The sequence below is a fragment of the Pipistrellus hanaki genome, assembly GCF_964339955.1.
Source record: "Pipistrellus hanaki genome assembly, chromosome: 11".
In the NCBI taxonomy this organism is placed as follows: Eukaryota; Metazoa; Chordata; class Mammalia; order Chiroptera; family Vespertilionidae; genus Pipistrellus; species Pipistrellus hanaki.
In genome coordinates, this window is record NC_140513.1 from 60,962,188 (window position 1) to 60,984,860 (window position 22,673).

Sequence of the window (22,673 nt, forward strand, 5' to 3'; positions counted from 1 at the left end):
TTTTAAAATGTATTTACCCAATAATTAGCATACATTTGAAATATTAATGTACACATTTAAAACATCAAAATGCAATCCTGGTAGTTAAGCAGGAAGACCTTTTTTTTTTTTTTTTTAATAAAGATTTACATAAGATTCTAGTATAGGGGGCAGGAAAAATAATTTTCCTTCTACCTTCTAAATTCTTCTGGTTAGACTAATAACCAAATTAACATGAGACAGATTAACAGGAGCAAGTGACCAAATTTATTATGTAAGTACATATGGGCATTCCAAAGAATATGAGATCCTAAGACCTATCAGGCAGTAAAGGCTTACGACTCATCTTGAACTAAGGAGGGAGGAGGTGGGTTGTGGCTTGGGACTTCAGAGGGCAGGAAAGCAATTTACCAAAATAGGGAAAAGCAAATGTTTGGTAAATAACTGTTTGCTGGGCCAGCTTTAACTGTGCAACACAGACTTGAATCAAAAGTGCCTTGCTCGATTCCTCCTGGCTTATCAGACTTAGTTCATATGAAACTACAGTTAATTGTGATGGTCTCTCCCTTCTTGGTGAAGGTCCTCCAGCTAAATGTTTTTAGGCAGTTGGGGGAAAGTCAAAGGTTCTTTTGAGTCATTTATTTCTTAAAAATAACCAGATTAAAATAACCAATATCCCAAAAGGCCTGTTGTAGGATGGCAAACTCTGCTCCCCTTCACCAGCATCAATAGAACTTTACATGTATTTTCTTTCAAAATCCTATCTAATTAAAAGGGAATATGCAAATTGACTCCAAGATACAAGATGGCTGCCACAAGACGGCCTACAGGGGAGGGCAGTTGTGGGTAGTTAGGGGTGACCAGGCCAGCAGAAGGCAGTTGGGGGTGACTGGACCAGCAGAGGGCAGTTGGAGGAGACCAGGCCAGCAGGAAAGGGCAGTTGGGGGGGGAGGGGAAGAACAGGCCTGCTGGGGAGGACAATTTTGGGGGACCAGTCCTGCAGGGGAAGGCAGTTGGGGGGGGGGGGGCAGGGAACCAGGCCAGCAGGGGAGGGCAGTTAGAGGCAAACAGGCTGGCAGGGGAGCAGTTAGTCATCAATTAGGCTGGCAGGGGAGTGGTTAGGGGGTGATCAGGCTGATAGGCAGAATTGGTTAGGGGTAATCAGGCAGAGGTAGGCAAGCAGTTGGGAGCCAGCAGTCCTGGATTATGAGAGGGATGTCTCATAAACCATCAGTTTAGGCTTGGTGGGATCAGGCCTATACGGGCGGTCAGACATCCCTCAAGGGGTCCCAGATTGGAGAGGGTGCAGGCTGGGCTGAGGGACACCTCTCCCCCTTTCCCTCCCATGCATGAATTTCGTGCACTGGGCCTCTAGTGAAAAATAAAAGAAAGACGTTTAGATTCAGTAAGACTGTCAGCTGACCAGGAAAACAGTCTTTCAGTATCATAGCATTGCTTTTCTAAACAAACAACCATAAGAGACAAAATTTCAAAGATATTTTATTCAAAATTCTCCAAGAGAAAATATGTGTAACAATGTTTACACATGCTTTAATAACTTATTTCACTGTACAACTTGCATTCCAAATAACAATAATAAACCAGCAACAAAAGAAAACCAGTCAGCACTTCAATAATTTATCATGTAAAAAACAGTGAGGATAGGGTATAATAAGGTGGTATGTGTACATTTCTTCATGACAGCATCAGTCATCTAGTTCTGGGTGTATAAAATACTTATTATGATGTGAAAGGCCATTAGGACTTTTCAAAACAGAACATGTTTTTGGTTAAATTTGGGCAAGGGCAGAGGGGCTCTCTCTCTTTTATCCCTTTCTTATAAATATTTTTCCCTTTTGTGTTACTTTCACAGTTTTAAATAAATTTTTATGCTTGCATATACTACTACTATGACAATACTGTTCTAGCACAGAATTATGTTAATCAGTTATATTGTAGCCAGCAAAATGGTCCAAACACATTAAGAAAACACAAGAAATAGACCACTCAGTTCTGCCAAAGTAGCACCTAGTTAAATAGCATGTCAGTCAAGGGTCTCCTGCTACTCCTCAGACGATGCAGGCAAAGACACACAGCAACAACTTAAAACATATGTGCAGAAATGTAAGAAGTCAAGGTACTATCCTCTATTCCTGAAAAAAGCTATTGGTATATTCTCTATTGCATTTCATAGTTTCAGAATTACAACGATTGCCATCAGGGAGAGACTTTACAAGAAGAAAACAAGGTGACAATGACTGACCAGTGAAATCCAAGCTTCTTCCAAGTAATTAAAGTCCCCAAGGAAAAAAAGGACACAGGAATACACATTTCCAGTTGGCTCAAAAATAATGAACATTAATTTAAAAAGTTGACAACAACTACTACGACATAAAATCCAACTTCCTATATTTTCTTTGATAGAACTTAGCATCAAAACAAAACCACCCTGATTGCGTTCATCACAACCAGACTCTACACACTGCCTGACATTTTTACACAGACTGACTCTGAATAACTACATCTACTAAGTAGGATCTAATAATTAACTTTAACTAAACATCTGCTTAAACAATATTTTCTTTCTCAAGCTTACCCTGGGTTCAAGTTAGCTTCCTGTCTATGAAAATGAAATGATTCAGAAGCTCTAGTTTTCAGCTGACTGCAACAGTATTAGTAATCCCATATACCAAGAATCACCAAAAAGTGCAAAGTCAACTCGCACTCCATCTTTGGAAGCTAACTCAGATTTCACTTCGATACATGTAAACCATGAATCCTAAGTTTCAAAAAACAGTAGTTGTGGTCAAGTTTATATTCTATTATTATATCTTTTTTAAAGGTAGCAATAATATTTATTATAATTGTAAACATAAGTCTGTATCCCAAGAGAGCACAACTAGGAAAAGATCCATCCACTGCTAACGATGCACCTGACACCCTTCACAGATTTCTGGTGACAACTGTAGTGTAACTAAGTTTAACTGCCATTACCAAGTTGGACTTGGAAGTATGACCCCAGGGACTGATGTGTCCCATACCAACTGAGCTACTTTAGCAGCAATTATGAGTGAGATGAAATATATTTAGTAAGTTACACGGTTAAAAAGTCATTAGAACGTCTCGTTCTTGTACACTAGTATAGAAAGATCTTCCAAAGATAAAGGAGTGCAGGCCTGGTTTAATTTTCTCAGCTAGAGCCATTATTATGTTAAGATCGCCCTCTGCTGTTAAATCAAGGTCTATCTTCAGGTTCCGAAGAGATTTAAACGGCTTTTTCCCCTTCTGCCTACAAATAATAATAATAATAATAATAAATATGTAATATAGAAAATGCTCAAAAGGAACAATTTTTTAAAATGCACAAAGGTTTTTATTCCATATAGTTTTACTTACGTATCATCTTCTATATATTTTATTAGCGTCAAAGCTTTTCTGTGAAGGACGAGCAGAAACTGTGCAAGGAAAGTACTCCTGAGAGATAAACCAGGCTTCAAATGAAAGACCTACAGGAAAATGAATGCTTTAATAAATATTTTGCTCTCATTCTACTTACACAGCATGTTTCTATCATAGTGTTAACAGAGTCTGGCAGATAATGTACATTCGAGCAGTTCCCGCAATCATTTCCACAGATGTTCTCCTAGCAGGCAGGAGTATGGCAGAAGTACTGAGTCTGGAAGAAGTCTGACAGTTCTATGCTATATTTAAGGGTTAGTATTTTTCATTCTACCTCGGAATACACTCATATTTATTTTTATTATTAAAAGTAATAATTGGCCCTGGCCATTGTGGGTCAGTTGGTTGGAGTACCATGCTGTACACCAAAATGTAGCAGGTTTTATTCCCAGTCAGGGTGCATGCTAGAGGCAACCAATCGATGTTTCTCTCTCACATTGATGTTTCTCTGTCTCTCTCTCTCCCTTTTTCTCTTTAAAATAATTTTTAAAAATCATACTTATAGGTTACTTCTAATTACGTTACTTGACTTTTTCTGCCCACATCTTTAAATAAAGTTGAAGCTCCCAGAAGTTGAGCCCCACTTAATTTATGATTTTAAGATATTCATATCCCTCTTGCTGGCGAGAGAGGGAACGGACATGGGGAGGGTACAGCTATAGCAGTAGAAGGATCTCATTTCAGCTTGAGAAATACGGAATCACACGACTATGTATTATCTTTGAACTTTGGGATACGTTACAGACTACAGACCTGATCAAAAATTTCTAGTAAACCCAAGGACCTCATTATTTCAAAGCTGCATCTATGACAAAGTTTCCTAACCTAATCCTCAGAATGATACTATGACAAAGCTCTAGTATATTAAGAAATAAGTTCCATATAATCTAGATTCTAGAATTTTATTCAAATGTATAATTAAGCAGTTTTGTGTTTTTTTGTTTTTTTTTCTAAAGAAGGAGACAATAAAAATGCTATCATTGAAAGAGAGGTACAGGGTTTAAAGACATTTTTGACTCAATTAAGGTAAATAAAAAACATTTATGCACCCTCTTCCTTCTCCCTCACAAAAGAAAACATTTATTATTTGAATGGGGGAATAATGCATCTTTAATTGTTAGTATTCAGACTACTACTCATTAACAACTCAAAAGAAAAATGATATAGATACTTTCAAAAGGACCAGAGACACTACAGAAAGATAATGACTCAATTCTAAGATTTATATACAGAGTACAGGCATTGTAGGATGCATTAAATAAAAAAACAAAATCATGTCATAACATTTACCTGATCCAGGAAGGCTTTTACTAGCGTGTCTCTATGTAGGACATCTTGAAAAATATTCCTGTGAAGAAAATACTCCAAATGTTGAAATGGCTACACAATGCTAATTTCTATAATCTTACACCAGCCAGAAAGACAAAAGGATGGATGTTAGCTATCACTGGAGTGGGATTAAGAAACACAGCTAGATGACTATCTGCAACATGACAACCACTGGGTTTGCATCACAAGCCTATCATCTGGCAAGTTACACGAACCAGCTAATGTTCTAGGAAAGCATCATCTGCCTTGTCTACGATCAGACAGGAAGTTAAGATGTAATGCTCACCTGAGAGAGTGTGCATCTAACACACCACCCAGGGCAGAGCAGGTGCATAAAAAGAGACAGCTCTCTTCCCAGGTCTGAAACCCTTTAATCTTTCCCCTTCTCCTTCCCTCTCCTTGCTTTCTACTTCCCTAGAGGGTTTACTGAGAAAAGGGTAATGTAACATTTAATAAGGTAAGCAATTTTTAACTGAAAATAGTAATAATCATCATATAATGAGAGGAGTGCAGGAAGAGGTGTGTGTGCAGAAATAAATAGGAAAGTACCTAAAATTTCCTAGTTATCAGAGAAGAGTATACCAAACAACAGAAGGAAACCAAAACGGGGGGTGGGGAGGTGGGGAGGTGGGGAGAGAGCATTTCATAATTACAAGGTATCCAGTTAGTGGCCAATGTGGACCTGACAGCACTCCTTCTCTGGTTTTGGAGAAGGAATAGGCTGTTTAAAGCCCGCTGTTCTTAAGATGCCTGTTTCACTGAGTAAGTATCTTGTTCATAATGAATTAGATAAAGCAAAGTGTTAAAAAATAGCTCTAGCTGGTATGGCTTAGTGGATAGAGCACTGGCCTGTGAACTGAAAGGTTCCGGGTTTGATTCCAGTCAAGGGCACATGCTTGAATTCTGGGCTTGATCCCTAGTAGGGGGCTTGCAGGAGGCAGCTGATCAATGATTCTCTCTCATCATTGATATTTCTATTTCCCTTTCCTTCTCCCTTTTTTTCTGAAACAAATTAAAAAAAACAAATAAAAAAATATATATATTTACAGTGACTGTGACTGATTTTTCATTTTTTATTGGTAGTGACTGAAATTATATCTAAACATTAAAATTAAAAAATATCTTAAAAATTAGTGATATTGTTTTAAATAAATTAAAAGTAATGTTAAAGTATACACATATCCTCTCTAAAAAAATACTATATAGATGGCTGAAAACTCATCCTAAAGTTCACCAAATTCCCCAAAAGAGCTATGAAATAACCAAAAAAAGAAAAAAAAAAAAAACACAAACAAAAACACAACAACAACAACAACAACAAAAAAAACAACTAAATACTTTAGGAAAGAAGAAAATGCTTGAAGGAACAAAAGAACTCTGAGAACTTTTACATGTGTATCAAATTACCAATACTGCACATGAAAGCTTAGTGACCTGGAATTCCAATTTTGAATAATTCATGTTCTAACCAATTTCCCTAAAGCTTTCTAAGGAACCAACAGGAACACTGGAGAGCTGGGAAAGACAGGCCCTAATGAAGTCATCTTTCTGCACCTGGGACACACAAGGCTGAGATCCCGTGGTCCTCTTCCAGTGGACATGTGTGCCCTTTCCGGTGGACATGTGTGCCCTTTCCGGTGGCCATGTGTTCCCTTTCCGGTGGACATGGTGTTCCCTTTCCGGTGGACATGTGTGCCCTTTCTGGTGGACATGTGTGCCCTTTCTGGTGGACATGTGTGCCCTTTCCGGCCGACATGGTGTTTCCTTTCCGGTGGAAAGGTGTTCCCTTTCCGGTGGACAGGTGTTCCCTTTCCGGTGGACATGTGTGCCCTTTCCAGTGGACATGTGTGCCCTTTCTGGTGGACATGGAGTTCCTTTTCTGTTTTTGGTCAGCACATTCTGTGTGACTACTGGTGTGCCACATGTCTATTGCCTGAGCTCAAAATTTTCTTAGAAAAACAGGACAGGCTGATCACTCCAATTTTACTGCTCCTGTATATACTCAAACCTGTATGATTCTAGATAACATTTACTGAGCACGTTCTATGTGCCAGGCACTTTAATTAAAGAGAATCATAATGTATCCAGTACGCTACAAATCTTTTCCTGATTTCAGAAGTAAATAGGAAAGTACCTAAAATTTCAGTGTTAACTTAGGGTTTTATAACTCATATTTATCATCACCATTTTTTCCTAATTGGGTCAACACTGACTATTTTATTATCATTACTTTTTATCTTTTTAAAATACTAATCAGACTTTATGACAAGGAATGAATACCACAATATAAAATTCAAAGTAAAAGAATGCTCTATTGATATTTTTGACAGTTTTGTTGTATTTTATATTCACATATCAAGAAAGAAAAGACTTAGAACTTGGTTTAGTTAGTAAGCTTTTCAGTTACTCCTATACATGTGACTATAAGCAATGTTAGAGCTGGGGCTGTCTGGCCACTATTAACCTTAGTAGCTATCATAGTACTGTGCTTAGGGCTCAATAGATATTTGTTAAATATTTAAATGTTTATTTTAAAAAACTAATCTAACCTATCTTATGAGAAACACGATTACAGTAAGAAAAATAAACATTTAAGAATAAATGCTTGATTAACCAAGTATTTCTTTCTTTTTTTTTCTTTCTTTTTATTTTTTTTATTTTATATTTTATTGATTTTCCACAGAGAGGAAGGAAGAGGGATAGAGAGCTAGAAACATCTATGAGAGAGAAACATCGACCAGTTGCCTCCTGCACACCCCCTGCCAGGGATGTGCCCGCAACCAACGTACATGCCCTTGACCGGAATCGAATCTGGGACCTTTCAGTCCGCAGACCGACACTCTATCCACTGACAAACTGGTTTCGGCTAACCAAGTATTTCTTCAAGCATAACTCACTGTAACATTTCTTTCCTTTTAAACACAGACTCATCTGTTTTGCTCTTACTCACAAAAGATACAATTTCATAATACTGCTTAACGACATTATCAAAAGACAGCATGACTTACAAATCGGGAGTGAAGCTCTCGTCGGTGTAGATGACAGTGTCCTGAGCCATGTCCTCCTCTGAAGTGGCTCTCCAGAACGCCGTCAGCTCGGAGCGCATGTACCGGCGCTGATTGTAGATGTGCTCGTGACAGGGCGGCATCTGCTTGACAGCGTTGACATCCACGTCTATGTGAGTGCTGGGGTAGGGAGCATACATGACTTGCCGGAAGGGTAGCACAAAGCTTCCAGTGGAATCCTGTCCCGATGAAAGGAAAAGTCACTGTCTTATTTGCTAAATAATAATAAAGACTTATTTTAACAAACAAATACCCTGGTTTCGATTTAGCAAGTCGATCTCTAGAAATTTATATTCAGATACTACTCATGATTGTGTAAAAAGTTTTAGTGATAGAAACAACTAAGAATCCAAAAAAAAGAAGTGATTAAATTAAACTGCAGAAGTTTAAGTGTTGATATTGAAAGATGTTCACAATATATTGTGAAATAAACCCCCCACAGGTTAGAACATGCAAAGTATAATCCAATTTTTTGGGGGGAGTGAGGGGAGATGTGAAAAAAATACATACAGAAGAAAACAAGACCAGAAGATACATGTCAAATATTAACAACAGTTATTCTCTGAATTGTGAGATTACAAATGAACATTTCTTCTTGGCTATTCACATGTTCTTTTAAATTCTAATCATATGTGTATTTTTATAATAAGTAAAGAATGCACTTCTTTCTAGGCTGCCCTGGAATAAGGACATACTCTGTATAAGGCACCGTGCTATGTGCTATGTACCTGAAGAGAATAGAAGATAAAGGCTGTTTCCATTTTTTTAAATTCCTATTATGCTGTGATAATCATCTTTATATGTAAATCTTTTGCACATATAATTGTTTCTTTAGGAAGAATTTCCAGAGGTAGAAACAGTAAGTTAAGTCTTTAAATGTCTGTAAGGCTCTTGATATATAATGTCAAACCATTTTCTAAAATGCTACAAAATTTATAACTACATAGAAAATTTTAAAATATATTTTCATTATGCTATAGTTTGAAGCTTTCCTTTATGAATCTAAAATAAAACACTTTAGGAATAAAATTATATAATTAAATGAGAGGTTGCTGAGGGGAAAAAAAAGTACTAAATACCTATGTTTTTTATAGGGAAGAAGTTCTAATTTTCAGATTTGTACAATTCAAATCAGAAATGAGTTTCCCTTAAATAGTTTTTGTATTTAAGTACTATTATTTTGAGCTCATAGCATGCCCAATGCAAAAGCTGAATATGATTTTTATTTGTATCCATTATGAGATAATCACATAAGCATTAGGAATCTGTAACTTCATGTGTTTGATTATGATTAAAAAAAAATCAACAATAGGTTTGATAAAGTGATTAACTGTCCTCCCTATAATTACTCAAAATAATGGCTAATTAATATTTATCTGTCTTTTCCCTTCAAAAGCAGATTTAAACAAATAAAAGAAAAATGAAAAAACTTTTTAATACACACACAGGAATTGATAAAAATTTATATTCTTTTTCAAGTTAGAAAGCAGCTTTAATTTTTTTTTTCAATAAATGCATATGGTACATAAACAAAATGGTAACACAAAAATTCAAATTTGTTCAGTAAAAAAAAATTAAATGTTCCCATTTTAGACAATCAACCTGATTCAAGCACATATTAAAAAAATTAAAAATCCTAAAGACAAACAGGCAGCTACAGGAAACCAGAGAGAAACATAAAGATGTTCTGTGATATGTCTCTGATACCAACCATAAAACAATAAGACATAGACTCTATGCTCAGTCTCTGCAAAGGAAGTCGGCCCCTGGCATAAAAACATGAGATACATTAAAAACTAATGTTCAAAAACCACTTTCACTTGTGACAAGTGCAGACTCTACCTTTAGCAGGCCTTGGACAAAGAGTCCTGACTCATATTTAAATGATGATTCTGCTTCACATAATCTAGAGCATTTTCTCTCTGCTGGAGTCAGAAAAAGGCATAATGTTTTTACTATCTGTAAAAGAAAAGAATTTAGCATTAAAATATAATGTAAAAAAACACACAGCATTGGTTTGCTTATGAAAGAAATTGGAATTGAAATTACAATTGTTTTTGCCAATAAAATATATCCTGAGAAATAAATATTTCGTAGTCACACAGAATAGTCCATAGATGATAACAATTGTTGCTAAAAATAGGGATTCTGTGGTGAAATAAGTTTGGAAAATGCTGGTAAATTTCAGTATATCTCAAAACCTTTAACATCTGAATACGTATTGTGCCTCTCCAGGTGGCTGATATAATAATATGCAGACTTTCTCCATGGAACCCTCCTTTTTGCTTAGCGTGTCATAGTTACTTGGTCATATTGCCTTATACTGTTAGATCATGTTGTCTGTAACCTAACCTTTAAATTACAACCTATGGTATGTTAGCAGAATTAAAAAGTGAGATTATTTGCTGGATTATAAAATACATTACCTTATTTACTTTCTCTGCACTGCTACCTACTACAACAGAACAGCCACAGGTTTGCAGGTGTGAGCTAATGGCACTGTAAATTGAAGGAAAAAAGATATAAAAAATTGGCTGTAAAACAACTTCACAAAGTAAAAGGAAAGAAGGAAAGCTATTCAAATCATTTAGAATAGCTTCCCATGTGAAACACCAAAGCTATAAATATATGCCATCTCATTTCTACATGCCTTTCACAGCGATTCTCTCATTTGAACCTTAAAACAACCCATTTAGTAAAATATCACCATTTTATAGTGGAAGGAACTGAGGTATAGAGAGAGGTTAAGTGACTTAAAGTCAAAGGGGACTAAAATTAATGCTATGAATGGCTAACACTGAAGAGAATCAGGACTAATGAGCTTCTGATTCAAGCCATTTAAGGCCTCTAGGTTAGACTCACTCTCACCTCTACCATTCTCCATCATAAATCTAAAGGAAAAAACTGTTGGGCATAAGAGCATTCCTCATTTTTCATTCCTCATTTTTAAAAATAAAATTTCATATCCTGGCCAGAGTGGCCCAGTTGGTTGAGAGTGGTCCTGTGTACCAAGAGGTCAACAGTTCCATTCCTGGTCAGGACACATGCCCAGGTTGCAGGCTCAATTCCTGGGTGAGGGGCATGCAAGAGGCACCCAATTGATGTTTCTCTCCCTCTTCCTTCCTTTCTCTGTCTCAAATTAGTAAAATATTATTAAAAAAAATAAATAAAACTTCATGATAATCTGCAATTGTAAAGAAACACTAAAGCACAAGATGAGACTATACATGAAGACAAACCACTTAGATTAGGGACTAACATGTAGGCACTCAATAAATACTGGCTATTATTATTATCATTTTCCTTAAAAGAAATATAAATAGCAAATGTCAGCTATTATTATGTGCCACACACTATTTTATTTATTTATTTATTTTTATTATTATTTTAAAAATATATCTTATTGATATTTTACAGATAGGGAGAGAGAGGGATAGAGAGTTAGAAACATCAATCAGCTGCCTCTTGCACATTCCCCACTGGGGATGTGCCCGCAACCAATGCACATGCCCTTGACCGGAATCGAACCCGGGACCTTTCAGTCCGCAGACCAACACTCTATCCACTGAGCCAAACCAGTCTCGGCAGCCACGCACTATTTTAAATGCTTAATCTAATTGATCTCACTAAACACTTAGAACAATCCTATGAAGCAAATATTGTTATTATTATTCCCATTTTGCAGATAAAGGCAGGGAGGCACAGAGTTCAGGTAGCTTGCCCAGGGTTATACAGCAGTAACTTGGAAAATCTGATTTTAGAGCCCACTTTCTTTTCTAGGCCCAAATAACTCAAGTATATTCAATATATATTGAAAAAATTATCAGTTTCAGCTTTAATGAGAAGTAAAACAAGAAACCAGAACCAAACAAGGGACTAAGATTTCTTGTCTGGGCATTATCGAAACTCAGCTTCTTTAGATATTAAGAAAAGAGTAACATCAAATATATCAGAGATATGTAAAAAATAAAAGGATAACACAAAGCTGAGTAATAGTTCACACATGCAACGTTGTCCCTACAAAGACATGGGGTAGTATTCTGTTGTTTCCTTCCTTCCATATCCTCTCATAGGTAAGCATAAGGTCTGTCTCTGTTTCATCCAGCTTTTATGGAAATAAACAAAAGTCTTACTTGAGAAGAAAGCCTTCATGACAACTGTCACCAATGTCGTCATCGTTGAGAACTGTTTCAGCAATCTAAAAGTCACACAAAAAAATTCGGGTATAACAATGTTGAAAACCACTTTTACTATACAAGTTTCTGAAGTCTAGGTTCAATATAACACATTGCCCTCATTTCTAAACATCAAGAATCCCCATAAAACAATCTCTGTGCACTACATAAACTTTCAGAAGAACAAATGTGATGGCTGGTCAGGCAGGTTAAGCAACAATTGTTACTAGAAAAACTCCCTCTTCTGAGCTGTCAGGATCAGGAGACAAAGCCTAATGACAAAGATGTCAGGAAGCTACAAAAATTGTTTCCTAAAGAATTCTCTATAAATGCATAGTATAATATGTAACCCTAAATGTCCTCAACAAATGATTAAGGAAACTACATTAATGAATACGGGTAAACTTCCATTACACACTGTTTTGTTACCAAAAGTACTGCATTAAATATTGATTGCTTCTATAAGGTTTGAAATTATTCTACTTCTAGGAAATACAAAAGAGGTCAAATAAATAAATTTAATATTATCATAATTATAATAATAAAATGAGAATACTGCTAATATATATAATAGTAATGTAACAAAAAAATGGATAAAAGATACCATTGTTTCCATTTAATAAGATAAGAACTTACATCTATTTCTTCAGGAACACTGTGTGATTTCATAGATGAGAGCAGTTCCATCACAGGAATTACTTCTCCAGTAAGCATTGGAATAATACTCTGACCCTGCCCAGAAAAGTAAACGAGGTGAAGAAAAATCACACAATATAAGATAAGCTGGACCATAAAAAATTAAACACTGAAAACAAAGATAGAAATACTTGCTAACTTGTTCAAACACAGCTCCAAACAAGTCTACAACTCCAAAACATTTCTAAAGGATTTACATGCTATTTAAAACTCATTTCCATTATTCTGGAAATAATTTTCTTACAATAGAATCACTGGTTTATCATTTACTGCTAAATGCAATAATTAAATCATCACCCCAAATTCAGAAAGGTTCTCCTTTTGAAATGTGAGCTATATCTTAATTAAATGTCATCCGTGTGTTTTATATTTTAAAATAAATAAAGCAAAGCCTAAAACTTTAGAATCCTGAGCAATGAACTTGGTAGTAAAGCCTGAACCTCTACATTCATAATTCTATTTAATAAAAGCCTAATTGCAAATTCACCATAGGCGGAATGACAGGTTGGTGGGAAGGTGGGGCTGGTGAGCAGGTGGTACCAGCGGCAGCAGGGCAATGGGAGGGGGGGGGGGGTGTGTGTGTGTGTGTGCAGGCCCGGGGCTGGGGCTGTCCCCTGCTGGTCAGTGTGTTCCCACAGGGGGAATGCTGCTCAGTCATAAGCTGGGCTGAAGGCTGGCGAGCGCAGCAGTGGCAGGAGCCTCTCCCACCTCGGTGGCAGCGCTACTAAGAGTGTCCAACTGAAGCTTAAGGTGTCAGCTGGACATCCCCCAAGGGCTTCCAAACTGTGAGAGGGTGCAGGCTGAGCTGAGGAATACCCTGGAGTGCACGAATTTCCGTGCACTGGGCCTCTAGTAAGCTACCCAGATACAAATAAAAAACATTACATATATTTTAATATACAATAAAACACAAGTTTCCTTTAGAGTTTTTTTTCAAGATAATACTTCTACTTCTTTTATATGTCAAAAATATAATTTTGAAATCTGTAGTTTTTCGAGTAAAAATATAGAATATCACAAATGTAAAGCTTCTGAAAATCAAGTGATCCCTCATTTATGCACTATCACTACCACTCTCCCAAAATTTCTGACCATCCTCAATATATAAACTTTGAGATGTAGATTCTTCATATGCATCTTCAAATTAGAACAACTGTCATCCCTACACTCATTTTTTGAGTGACCTAACCCAGTTTTCAGAGCCCCCTGATCATGTAAGTTGCTTGAGAATTTATATGCAATTGTTGTTAGACTTAGTGTGGGGTTCACATAGTAAGGCATATATCAACATTTAAAATTAAAAAAAAAATTAAAATAAAATTTAAAAAGCCACAAAAACAATTACATAAATAAATGTAATGCTGTCTCTGGAAATTTTATCCTAAGCCGAAAGCTCCCTTGCATCATAGAAGGTTTTACTATTAAAAAAATTCAAGCTATAATAACCTCTACAACATAAACGCTCTGCTTTTTAAAGTAATTTAAATGCTTGTTTACAATTACAATCAATAACTCTACAAATCAACAAGAATAATGACTGAAGGTGCTGTTACTTTTGTGTCCTTGTACAGTGATTTTATCAGAGGACAACTCTGAGCATCCAGAACTAGCACTGACTGAAGTTGTTTCACAGTTACATGTCATCCCCAAATAGTCTTTATTGTTTAAAATGAAGTAATTGAAAGCACATTATGTGAAATTTGCAAAGCCTCAATTATCAGGCAACTCCTTGTCATAAAGAATAATTGGGGAAAATACCTTCCCTTAGGTTTAGGCATATATAGTAGTTCATACACAATATCTGACATTCATCATCATAAACAAAGGAAATCAGTATTGAAGCTTAACAAAAAAAATCTTACTAGGCTGAACTCAGAGAGGCTCTAAAAGAAAATCCCATCAGTTTCCTTTCCTACAACTTCTCTCCCTTAAACTTCTGAGCAAGAGAATGTTTTCCCCTCTAAGAACCTTGTTCGTCCCAGTATATATTCCTCATGACAGAAGGGGTAGGACAATGTCTTTAAGAGCCCTTAAAAGCGAGACAGCATTCATTAACAGTGGTAAGTTTGTAAGTACAGGCCTCTGGTTTGAAATAAAGTCCCAGTAAAAGCAAAATTTTACTGGATTCTAAATTTCCTGATCTTGAAGTAATTCTAAATACTCCATAACTAGAGGTTGGCAAAAGTCACTGCTGCTTATTGACTAACAAGCATAGGCTGGACTTCTCTGGATAAAGAGAAACAATTTCTTGTAAGTCTCAAAACCTTTCCCCAGAATAATCTCCACTGGTCTGGAAAGTTATTTATGAAAGTATTTCCTTACTTAATGCCCTTGCATTTTCACAAATTTTTAGAAGGTTTTGTTTAACCTGGCTGGTGTGGCTCAATGGTTAAGCACTGACCTATGAACCAGGAGGTTACTGTTTGATTCCCTGTCAGGGCACATACCTGGGATGGGGGCATACAGGAGGCAGCCAATCAATGATTCTTTCTCATCATTGATGTTTCTATCTTTCCCTCCCTCCTCCTTCCTTTCTGAAACCAATAAAAATATATTTTTTTAAAAAGGAAATTTTTGTTTAAAGTAGTATTCTATTTCGGGCATGCTGAAGAGAACCAGAGAAAAGAAAATCCAGCCATGATGTCTGTATTGGAGTTTCAAAGGAACAAAGAGGGTGGCTGGGGCAAGAGCAGTAAAAGCAAAGAACCCTTTCTCCACTGGAGAGTCCACTTCAGAAGAACTGTTAGGCCCTATGCTGAAATCGCTTGTATTCATTTCTACAGGGAGCCCTCTCTTTGCAATCATGCTTTGCAAACTCTGGTGCCTGCTCCCTAAGGGTATTCAAAGTCCTGGGGGTAAATACCAGGAGACTTGGTATTATAAGAAGCCCAGTCGTATAAAGGTGAGGAATAACACCAGCAAATTATAACATTAAATTTATTCATAGAATAAAATGTAATGCATGAATTCTAAAGATACCATTTCAAAGTATGTTATGCTTAGAGCTGTGGCTACATCTACAGATACCTTAGGAGTATTCACTTTTCTCCTGTTACAACTACTTCTGCGGAAATGTCTGAGAAACGTGACTTTAAAGAAAATCTCAAACATAATTTTTAATTTTGACTATAAGCAAGTTATTCAAAATTTACTCTGTGGATACGGACAACAGGTAACAAAATATTGATCTGTAGATGCGATTACTATTGGACTTACATTTAATTATTCAGGTGTAAGGTTTTTATCAGGTTCATTCCACACATCTCCATTAAGGCTCTGTTCACTTTTGGGCTCACTCTGTCAAACTAATCTGGCCTCAAGGCCTTAACACAAACAGCCCTCACGCTTACACAGTCACACTGTGTGCCTGGCAGTGTTTGACAGCGTGCAGTCCCCACCTTACCTGATCTTCCATTCTCTCTGTGCCTTCTAGCACTATCTTCTGGACATTCTCTTGCCTTTCCTGAGCAAGGGAAAATTCATAAAGACAATTAAAAACAAAAACAAAAACATTGACACTTATTTTTTACAATACAGTTAAGTAGCAGACATGTTCTTGTGTAATTTAGTTAATGGGAAAAATACTTTCACTTAAGGACAGAAAAAAAGGGGAGGGAGGGAATTAACTAAACATATCCATAAAACCACCCTTTTTTGGCAGTTAAAAACAGATAATTTAACAGAAAACAGTCAATGTAACATCTGCATAGTTTCACAAAGATAATGATTTGCACTTTCAAATGAACTAAGTTCAAGCTGAACCTGGAGAATATAGCTTCCTGATTTTAAATAATTTTCATATACATGAAAATAATGAGGCAAGCCTGCAAACATGGTAAGAAACTATTCCTTTAAAAGATACTATTTTTCCTTACTATCTAGAAAAAGTCTCATAAAATTAATAATTATTTAATGGATTTCCATGTTAGTACTGGTATCAAATTGCATAGTAGAAAGGTGAAATAAATTTGTTCTTCATATCTGCCAAAAGTACATGGAAACAGAAGTGTCACTATACATTAAACTATAGGATTTAGGAAATAATAATTTCCTCTAGCCCCGTGGTTGGCAAACTGTGGCTAATGAGCCACATGCAGCTTTTTGGCCCTCTGAGTGTGGCTCTTCCACAAAATACCATGGCCTGGGCGAGTCTATTTTGAAGAAGAGGCATTAGAAGAAGTTTAAGTTTAAAAAATTTGGCTCTCCAAAGAAATTTCAATCGTTGTACTGTTGCTATTTGGCTCTGTTGACTAATGAGTTTGCTGGTCACTGCTCTAGCCCAATCGGCAAGAGGAATGAAATGAATAGGACTATCATTTATGATATGAAAATGAAATGACAGGAATCTCCTAGAAACCATTTTGTCCAACGTCCTCATTTTACAAATATAGAAACTTGGCAAAGAAGTTAAAGGGATCAAAGGCTCATGGCCAACTGCTTATGAAACAATTGTTTTGAAATGCTTGTACCCACACACAATAAGTAATAAGTAAAACACACAGGCATGCAATTCAAAAAAAAAATAAAAAGAATAGGGTCAATGGATCTAAAACTTATGTTCTCTACTTTCTCTAAGCTTTAGCTTTGTCTCTGTAACGTGGAACTGTCATCTCCTACCTTCGATGGTCATTATGAGTAGGGCAGACATCAGACTAGATTTATCTGTATCTAGTACGGTAGCTGCAAATAATAGCTACTATTTGAAGTTAGCTGCATATAATTTCTAGAAATTACATATAAATGTGTCAGGAGATAAATGGTTAAGTTAACATGACTAATAAGCTCAGAACCACTCACCTTATGCATCCATATCCTTCCTTTCCGGATAATGTGTGTTAATCTATCGACACACACTCTGTGAAGCGGGAGGTAGAAGCTGAGTTCTGTCTGTGGAAGTATAATCGATAGTCCGTATGTGCTCCTGTCCCCATTCCAGTTTCCATCGAAGATCAATGAGACAATGATTACTCCCTTTTCAGACAAGACAAAAAACTTTACGTCGATAGCCCCACTCTCCGCATTTCGAAGGATTTCCCCATTGAGGGTGTGGTTGGCAAGAAAAGTGATTTCTCCATCGCTGAGAAGTACCTGTTCTGTCTTTGGAGCCCAAATGTGTCTCACTCTAGGACCAAGAATATTGTCCCAGTAAGCAAAGGTAGCAGCTAATAAAGGTGATTCACCACTTAAAGCAATCTCTGTCTTGGCAACAGCTGGAGATGGTGGAGGACAGAGAGTCGACATCACTACATCCCAACTGTCACATTATCCGAATGCTCCAAGGATATCTAAACAAGGGCACACAAAACAGTGATTAGGTTCAGCAATTTTAAAGTCATTCATCAACAATCCAAATAATTTCGGCATACGCAATTTTCTCCTCTTCAGTCAAAAAGTTTTGGAAGCATGTCTCCAACCAAGATAGAGGCATTCAACTAGCATGACAGGTGCACACTGAGTGTTTGCTGATGTAATCTTATGATACATAGTAACTTGTCACTTATATTCAAAAATATGCTTAGAAATCCAAAGTGACAAGGAACTAAAACTGAGGTGCATGCTCTACATGATGTTAGTGTAAAAGGAATCAACTATCTGTATACATAAAAGCCTAATCTGCAAAGTGTCCCCTCAGGAGTTTGATTGACAGGGAGTTCGATCACTCACTATGACGTGCTCTGACCACCAGAGGGTGGAGCGGAATGAAGGAAGGCCCCAGTCTGCAGTGAACTACTGGGAAAAGGAGGACCCAGCCAGCAGGGACTCTACCCATGCACAAATTTCATGCACTGGGCCTCTAGTTTTGTGTAATATTAAAATTTGATATTTGTATTCAAAGACACAAAATTTTAAAAATGACAATTTCATTTAAGCAAGTCTAAATTGTAGATTCCATTCACCAAAAGTATAAAGCACAGCAGTTGTTAGCTAAAATGTGATATCCCTCTCTTTGCCTATATGATTGCTTTGGGAGAATACATTTGATCTATAACTAAATTCATGTCAAAGTAAACCATTTTACTTAAAGGATTTATCTATACCTTGTCAAGAGAGTTCAGAAACTGATGAAAAGCAATGACTTCTATTTTTAGAGCATTAAATGCACACTTTTATCATGATGTCAAAAATAGGCACACACAGCTTGGCAAACACTAAGTATGTGCAGAAACGGTTTAACACAATGGCAGTTCTTACATGTGCATCTTTTACTTCAGAAATTCATTTACAGAATGCTTACTTTTTAATTCATTATATCACAATGTAAGTGGATCTAAGCTGGATAGCATGTTTAAAATAGTCACTTTTTGGATACAACTTAAGCAGTTTACAATGACAGAATACAAGAATGTAATTTGAATTGAAACTGTAATGATGCTATTGTCTTTAACAACAGCAAACTGGGGGCCAAGGAAATGAATTAAGTATACACGCAGCCATAAAATAGTATTATAATATATTTTTCTTTTGCTCTTTTTTTTTCCTGGATAAAAATGATGGATAAGCTGAAATCGGTTTGGCTCAGTGGAAAAAGTGTCGGTCTGTGGACTGAAAGGTCCCAGGTTCGATTCCGGTCAAGGGCATGTACCTTGGTTGTGGGCACATCCCCGGTAGGGGGTGTGCAGGAGGCAGCTGGTCAATGTTTCTCTCTCATCGACCTTTCTAGCTTTCTATCCAACTCCCTTTTTCTCTGTGGAAAATCAATAATATATATATATATATATATATATATATATATATATATATATATATATATTTAAAGATGGATAATCATAAAGGCAACATTGCAACTCAAGCATTTCATCATTACATTGAAAATAAAAGCATTTCCTAAAATGGAATTGAGTCCTAAGGCAAAATCTGGTTGGATTATGGCAAAACTTTTTAACTGATAGTTAAAATTAAACTGTGAGAGATCACTAATTACATTCACTCTCACTGCTAGTATCATTCGAAAAAAAAAATAAATAAAATAAAGGACAAGCATCATATTAAGTTTTAAATCCTGCCAAAAGAAATAACTTGAGAAATGAAATGTCACAGTGAAGTCTAACTGAAAGTTGTAAAAATGATTTTACTAACACTTAAAGTCATCATTTTGGTGAGGAAAATCCATATATACAAATGTGGCAGAAAAAAATACCAGTTCAAAACCAATAGTCTTTTTTTTTTTTTTTTTTTTAATCTACGTATCTATTTACATGTAGTGTTAGCTTCCCCGGAGACTTATCAAACATTGTTAGCCTACAGAGACTTTTGTGGGAAGCCAGGATCTAAAATGGGTGGCACTGTGGCTTGCCACTCTATAAAAAACAGGGTTGAGGAGATATATTCAACATATTTTCTGAAAATAACATAGGCAGATTATATGAATTATTTGCTAAAACTGTTAGCAGAGTGGTAGGTCTGAAGCTTTGCCTTTTCTTAAACCTTTACAAGTATCAGTCATCTCTTTTTGACTGGTATTTAGAAAGTGGGGTGCTCCACTGCAGTGGTAAATGAGAATTCAACCATCACTAAGACCCACCCAGCGTGTAGCCATGCTTTCTGTTTCTCTTCTCCCAGCCTTGAGAGAAACAGGTCCTAAGTCCGCCCACCTTAGGAAACAAGCTGCCCCACGAACTTTACTGACAGTGAACTGCTGGTAACTCCAGACAGTGTGCAGCACTTTCTAAATTTTCATTAGGCAAGACTCAGAGATGATCAAGATATCACTATCAGGCCATCTCTCACAGCTTCAAATTTCTCAGGTAACTTCTTACATTGAGCCCAAGGATAGATAGGCTTGAAAGGCGGGGAAGTTTTTATGTTTACCTCTTTCTCTGAAAGGAACATTTTAGACTGCTAAGGGAGCCAAATAAAGATTTTTAAAAAAATCAACTTTATAAGGAAAAATTTAGCCCCTATGCAATTGTTTCCTGGAGCAGGTGAGTGCTAGCTTACTGCAAGGTCTGTACTGCGATCTATAATTTTTCTCATTTTTTCCTATACATAGAGGGAACAGTCATCACAAGGCCAATCCAACTGATTTCCTTTCCTAAAGAGTGGCAGGGCCGAAACCGGTTTGGCTCAATGGATAGAGCGCAGGCTTGGGGAATGAAAGGTCCCGGGTTCGATTCCGGTCAAGGGCATGTACCTTGGTTGCGGGCATATCCCCAGTAGGGGGTGTGCAAGAGGCAGCTGGTCGATGACTCACTCTCTCATTGATGTTTCTAACTCTCTCTCTCCCTTCCTCTCTGTACAAAATCAGTAAAATATATTAAAAAAAAAAAAAAAAAAGAGAGAGTGGCAGGGTTTGGCTGAGATGCTGGCAACAGTATCTTCGTCACATACACCAACATCACACGTCAGGTATTCTGACTCTATATTATTAGTCGCCCATATGTTATATACTTGCTTCTGTAATGCTCCCATTATGTGAAGTTTTCCAAAGTCTGAGAAAGATCCTACCCAACAGTATTTCTCGGTGCCCTTTTGCACAAATTAGAAGTAATGCCAGAAGTAGTGTGTGTCCCTTCCTTTGCATCACAAGTGAAGAATGGTAGCAATTTTAATTGGAATTTATCCACTGGCCACCACCAGGCTGTTCCTTTGCTATAGACCAGTGTTTCCCAAACTTTTGACGTATGTGTCCCCCTTCTATAATTTTCGTAACGCTGAGTACCCCTCGTACTCATGAGAACATAGAATTAGGTGCAGCTAAGCACGGTGCAGTGCATATTCCCACCAAAACTCCGGTGCAACGCGTACCCCCACCAGACTCTTCCTGTACCCCTGGGGGCACGCGTACCACACTTTGGGAAACACTGCATAGACGAACAAAGACTGTCGTGAACCTCTCTGGGGCAAGTGCCTGACCTCCCTCGGTGCCCCCTGAACGCAGGCGCCGGGAGCTCGGACCTGTAATCAGTGCACTTCTTTCTGAAACTGATACCGTCAGCCCAGTGATGCCCGAGTCGCAATGCTTCCTTTATCGGCGTGACCGCGGACGGTGAAGCAAGCAGCTCCGGACCCACAGAACGGAGCCTAAGGCAGCCTAGCTCTGCGGCCCCAAGGGTCGGGCCCGCGGACATGCAGGGTCCACGCCGCCCTCCCCGCCGCGTTACCCCCTCGCTGCCCCCAGCTAGGTCCGGAGCAGCCGGGCCGCCCGCCCTCGGCCTTCCCCGGGGCAGGCCTCTCGGGCCCCGGGCTCTGGTCCGTGGAGCCCGCAATGCAGCGGGTCCCATTGGTCTGACACCGGGTCCCGAGGAGGAGCCGGCTCCGGGGCTGCGGGAGGGAGAGCGGCGGGGAGGCTCGGTCCCCATCCCCTGCTCCGGCGCCGCCTCCGCTGCCTGGAAGCCCGGGGCCCGGACGCAGACAACCCCACTCGGCTCCGGGCAGGGACACCGGATTAGGCCACGGAAGAGAGGGGGAAAGAGAGGAAAAGCGAACCCGGGGGACAGCCCCCGCCTCCGCCTCCGCCCCGCGCGGTCCCGTCCCCAGACCCCAGACAGCAGGCGCCCGAGGGCTTCTCACTCACCCACTCTCCGACGCCGGCGCCTCCGCCACCGCGGCGGGCGCTGGGACCGCAACCGCAGCTCCGCCCCGCCCGCCTGACCACGCCCCCAACACGCCCCGCTCCGAGCCAGGCCCCGCCCCCGAATCCGCCCTGGCCCCGCCCATGGCCCCGCCCCCCGCGCCGGGCTGCGTGCGCGGCTGTCCCACTACGCCCCGCCTAGAGTGCTTCTGGTCGAATTTTATTGAATCTTTCCTCGTCCACCCTCAGCAAATGCTGGGAAAGCGAGGGGAGGAGGGAAAGGGCGGGAAAAGCAGAGCACACCTGCTTCTGAAACTCACACCTGCTCCTTGTAGGCCCCGCCCCCGACGGGAGGACCGCCGGCAGGGACCCCTGACGCCCCAGGCGCCATCTTTTCTGCGGGCGGACAAGCTTCCGGGGGAAGCGCCTCCGTTTCCTCGCGGGCCACCGTAGGCGCCC

At 38.6% G+C, this 22,673-nt stretch overlaps 1 protein-coding gene across 3 annotated transcripts; it reads right to left on the reverse strand.

The window, feature by feature from the left end:
• Nucleotides 1-1,466: 1,466 nt before the first annotated feature.
• C9orf72 (C9orf72-SMCR8 complex subunit) lies at nt 1,467-22,573 on the reverse strand. Of its 3 annotated transcripts, none has more exons than XM_084898691.1 (11): nt 22,537-22,573; nt 17,501-17,988; nt 16,107-16,166; nt 12,644-12,739; nt 11,966-12,030; nt 10,259-10,331; nt 9,675-9,791; nt 7,776-8,011; nt 4,729-4,786; nt 3,376-3,485; nt 1,467-3,268 (listed from the first exon to the last, which is right to left on the reverse strand). In XM_084898691.1, the coding sequence occupies exons 2-11, from the start codon at nt 17,942-17,944 to the stop codon at nt 3,082-3,084; spliced, it is 1,446 nt and encodes a 481-aa protein (XP_084754817.1). In that variant the 5' UTR covers nt 17,945-17,988; nt 22,537-22,573; the 3' UTR covers nt 1,467-3,081. The 3 variants fall into 3 exon arrangements, with proteins under 3 accessions (XP_084754817.1, XP_084754816.1, XP_084754815.1); XM_084898690.1 differs by having other exon boundaries at nt 22,518-22,539; XM_084898689.1 differs by lacking the exon at nt 22,537-22,573 and adding an exon at nt 22,218-22,288.
• Between the last annotated feature and the right edge of the window lie 100 nt (nt 22,574-22,673).

What these genes read in the sequence shown, in the direction of transcription:
- C9orf72 (XM_084898691.1), bottom strand. Translation starts at nt 17,944, where the DNA reads ATGTCGACTCTCTGTCCTCCACCATCTCCAGCTGTTGCCAAGACAGAG. An exon ending in GAAGGATATGGATGCATAAG is followed by an intron (nt 16,167 to 17,500) that starts GTGAGTGGTTCT and finishes TCCCTTGCTCAG; the next exon opens with GAAAGGCAAGAGAATGTCCA. An exon ending in TTGTCCAAGGCCTGCTAAAG is followed by an intron (nt 8,012 to 9,674) that starts GTAGAGTCTGCA and finishes TCATCGGGACAG; the next exon opens with GATTCCACTGGAAGCTTTGT.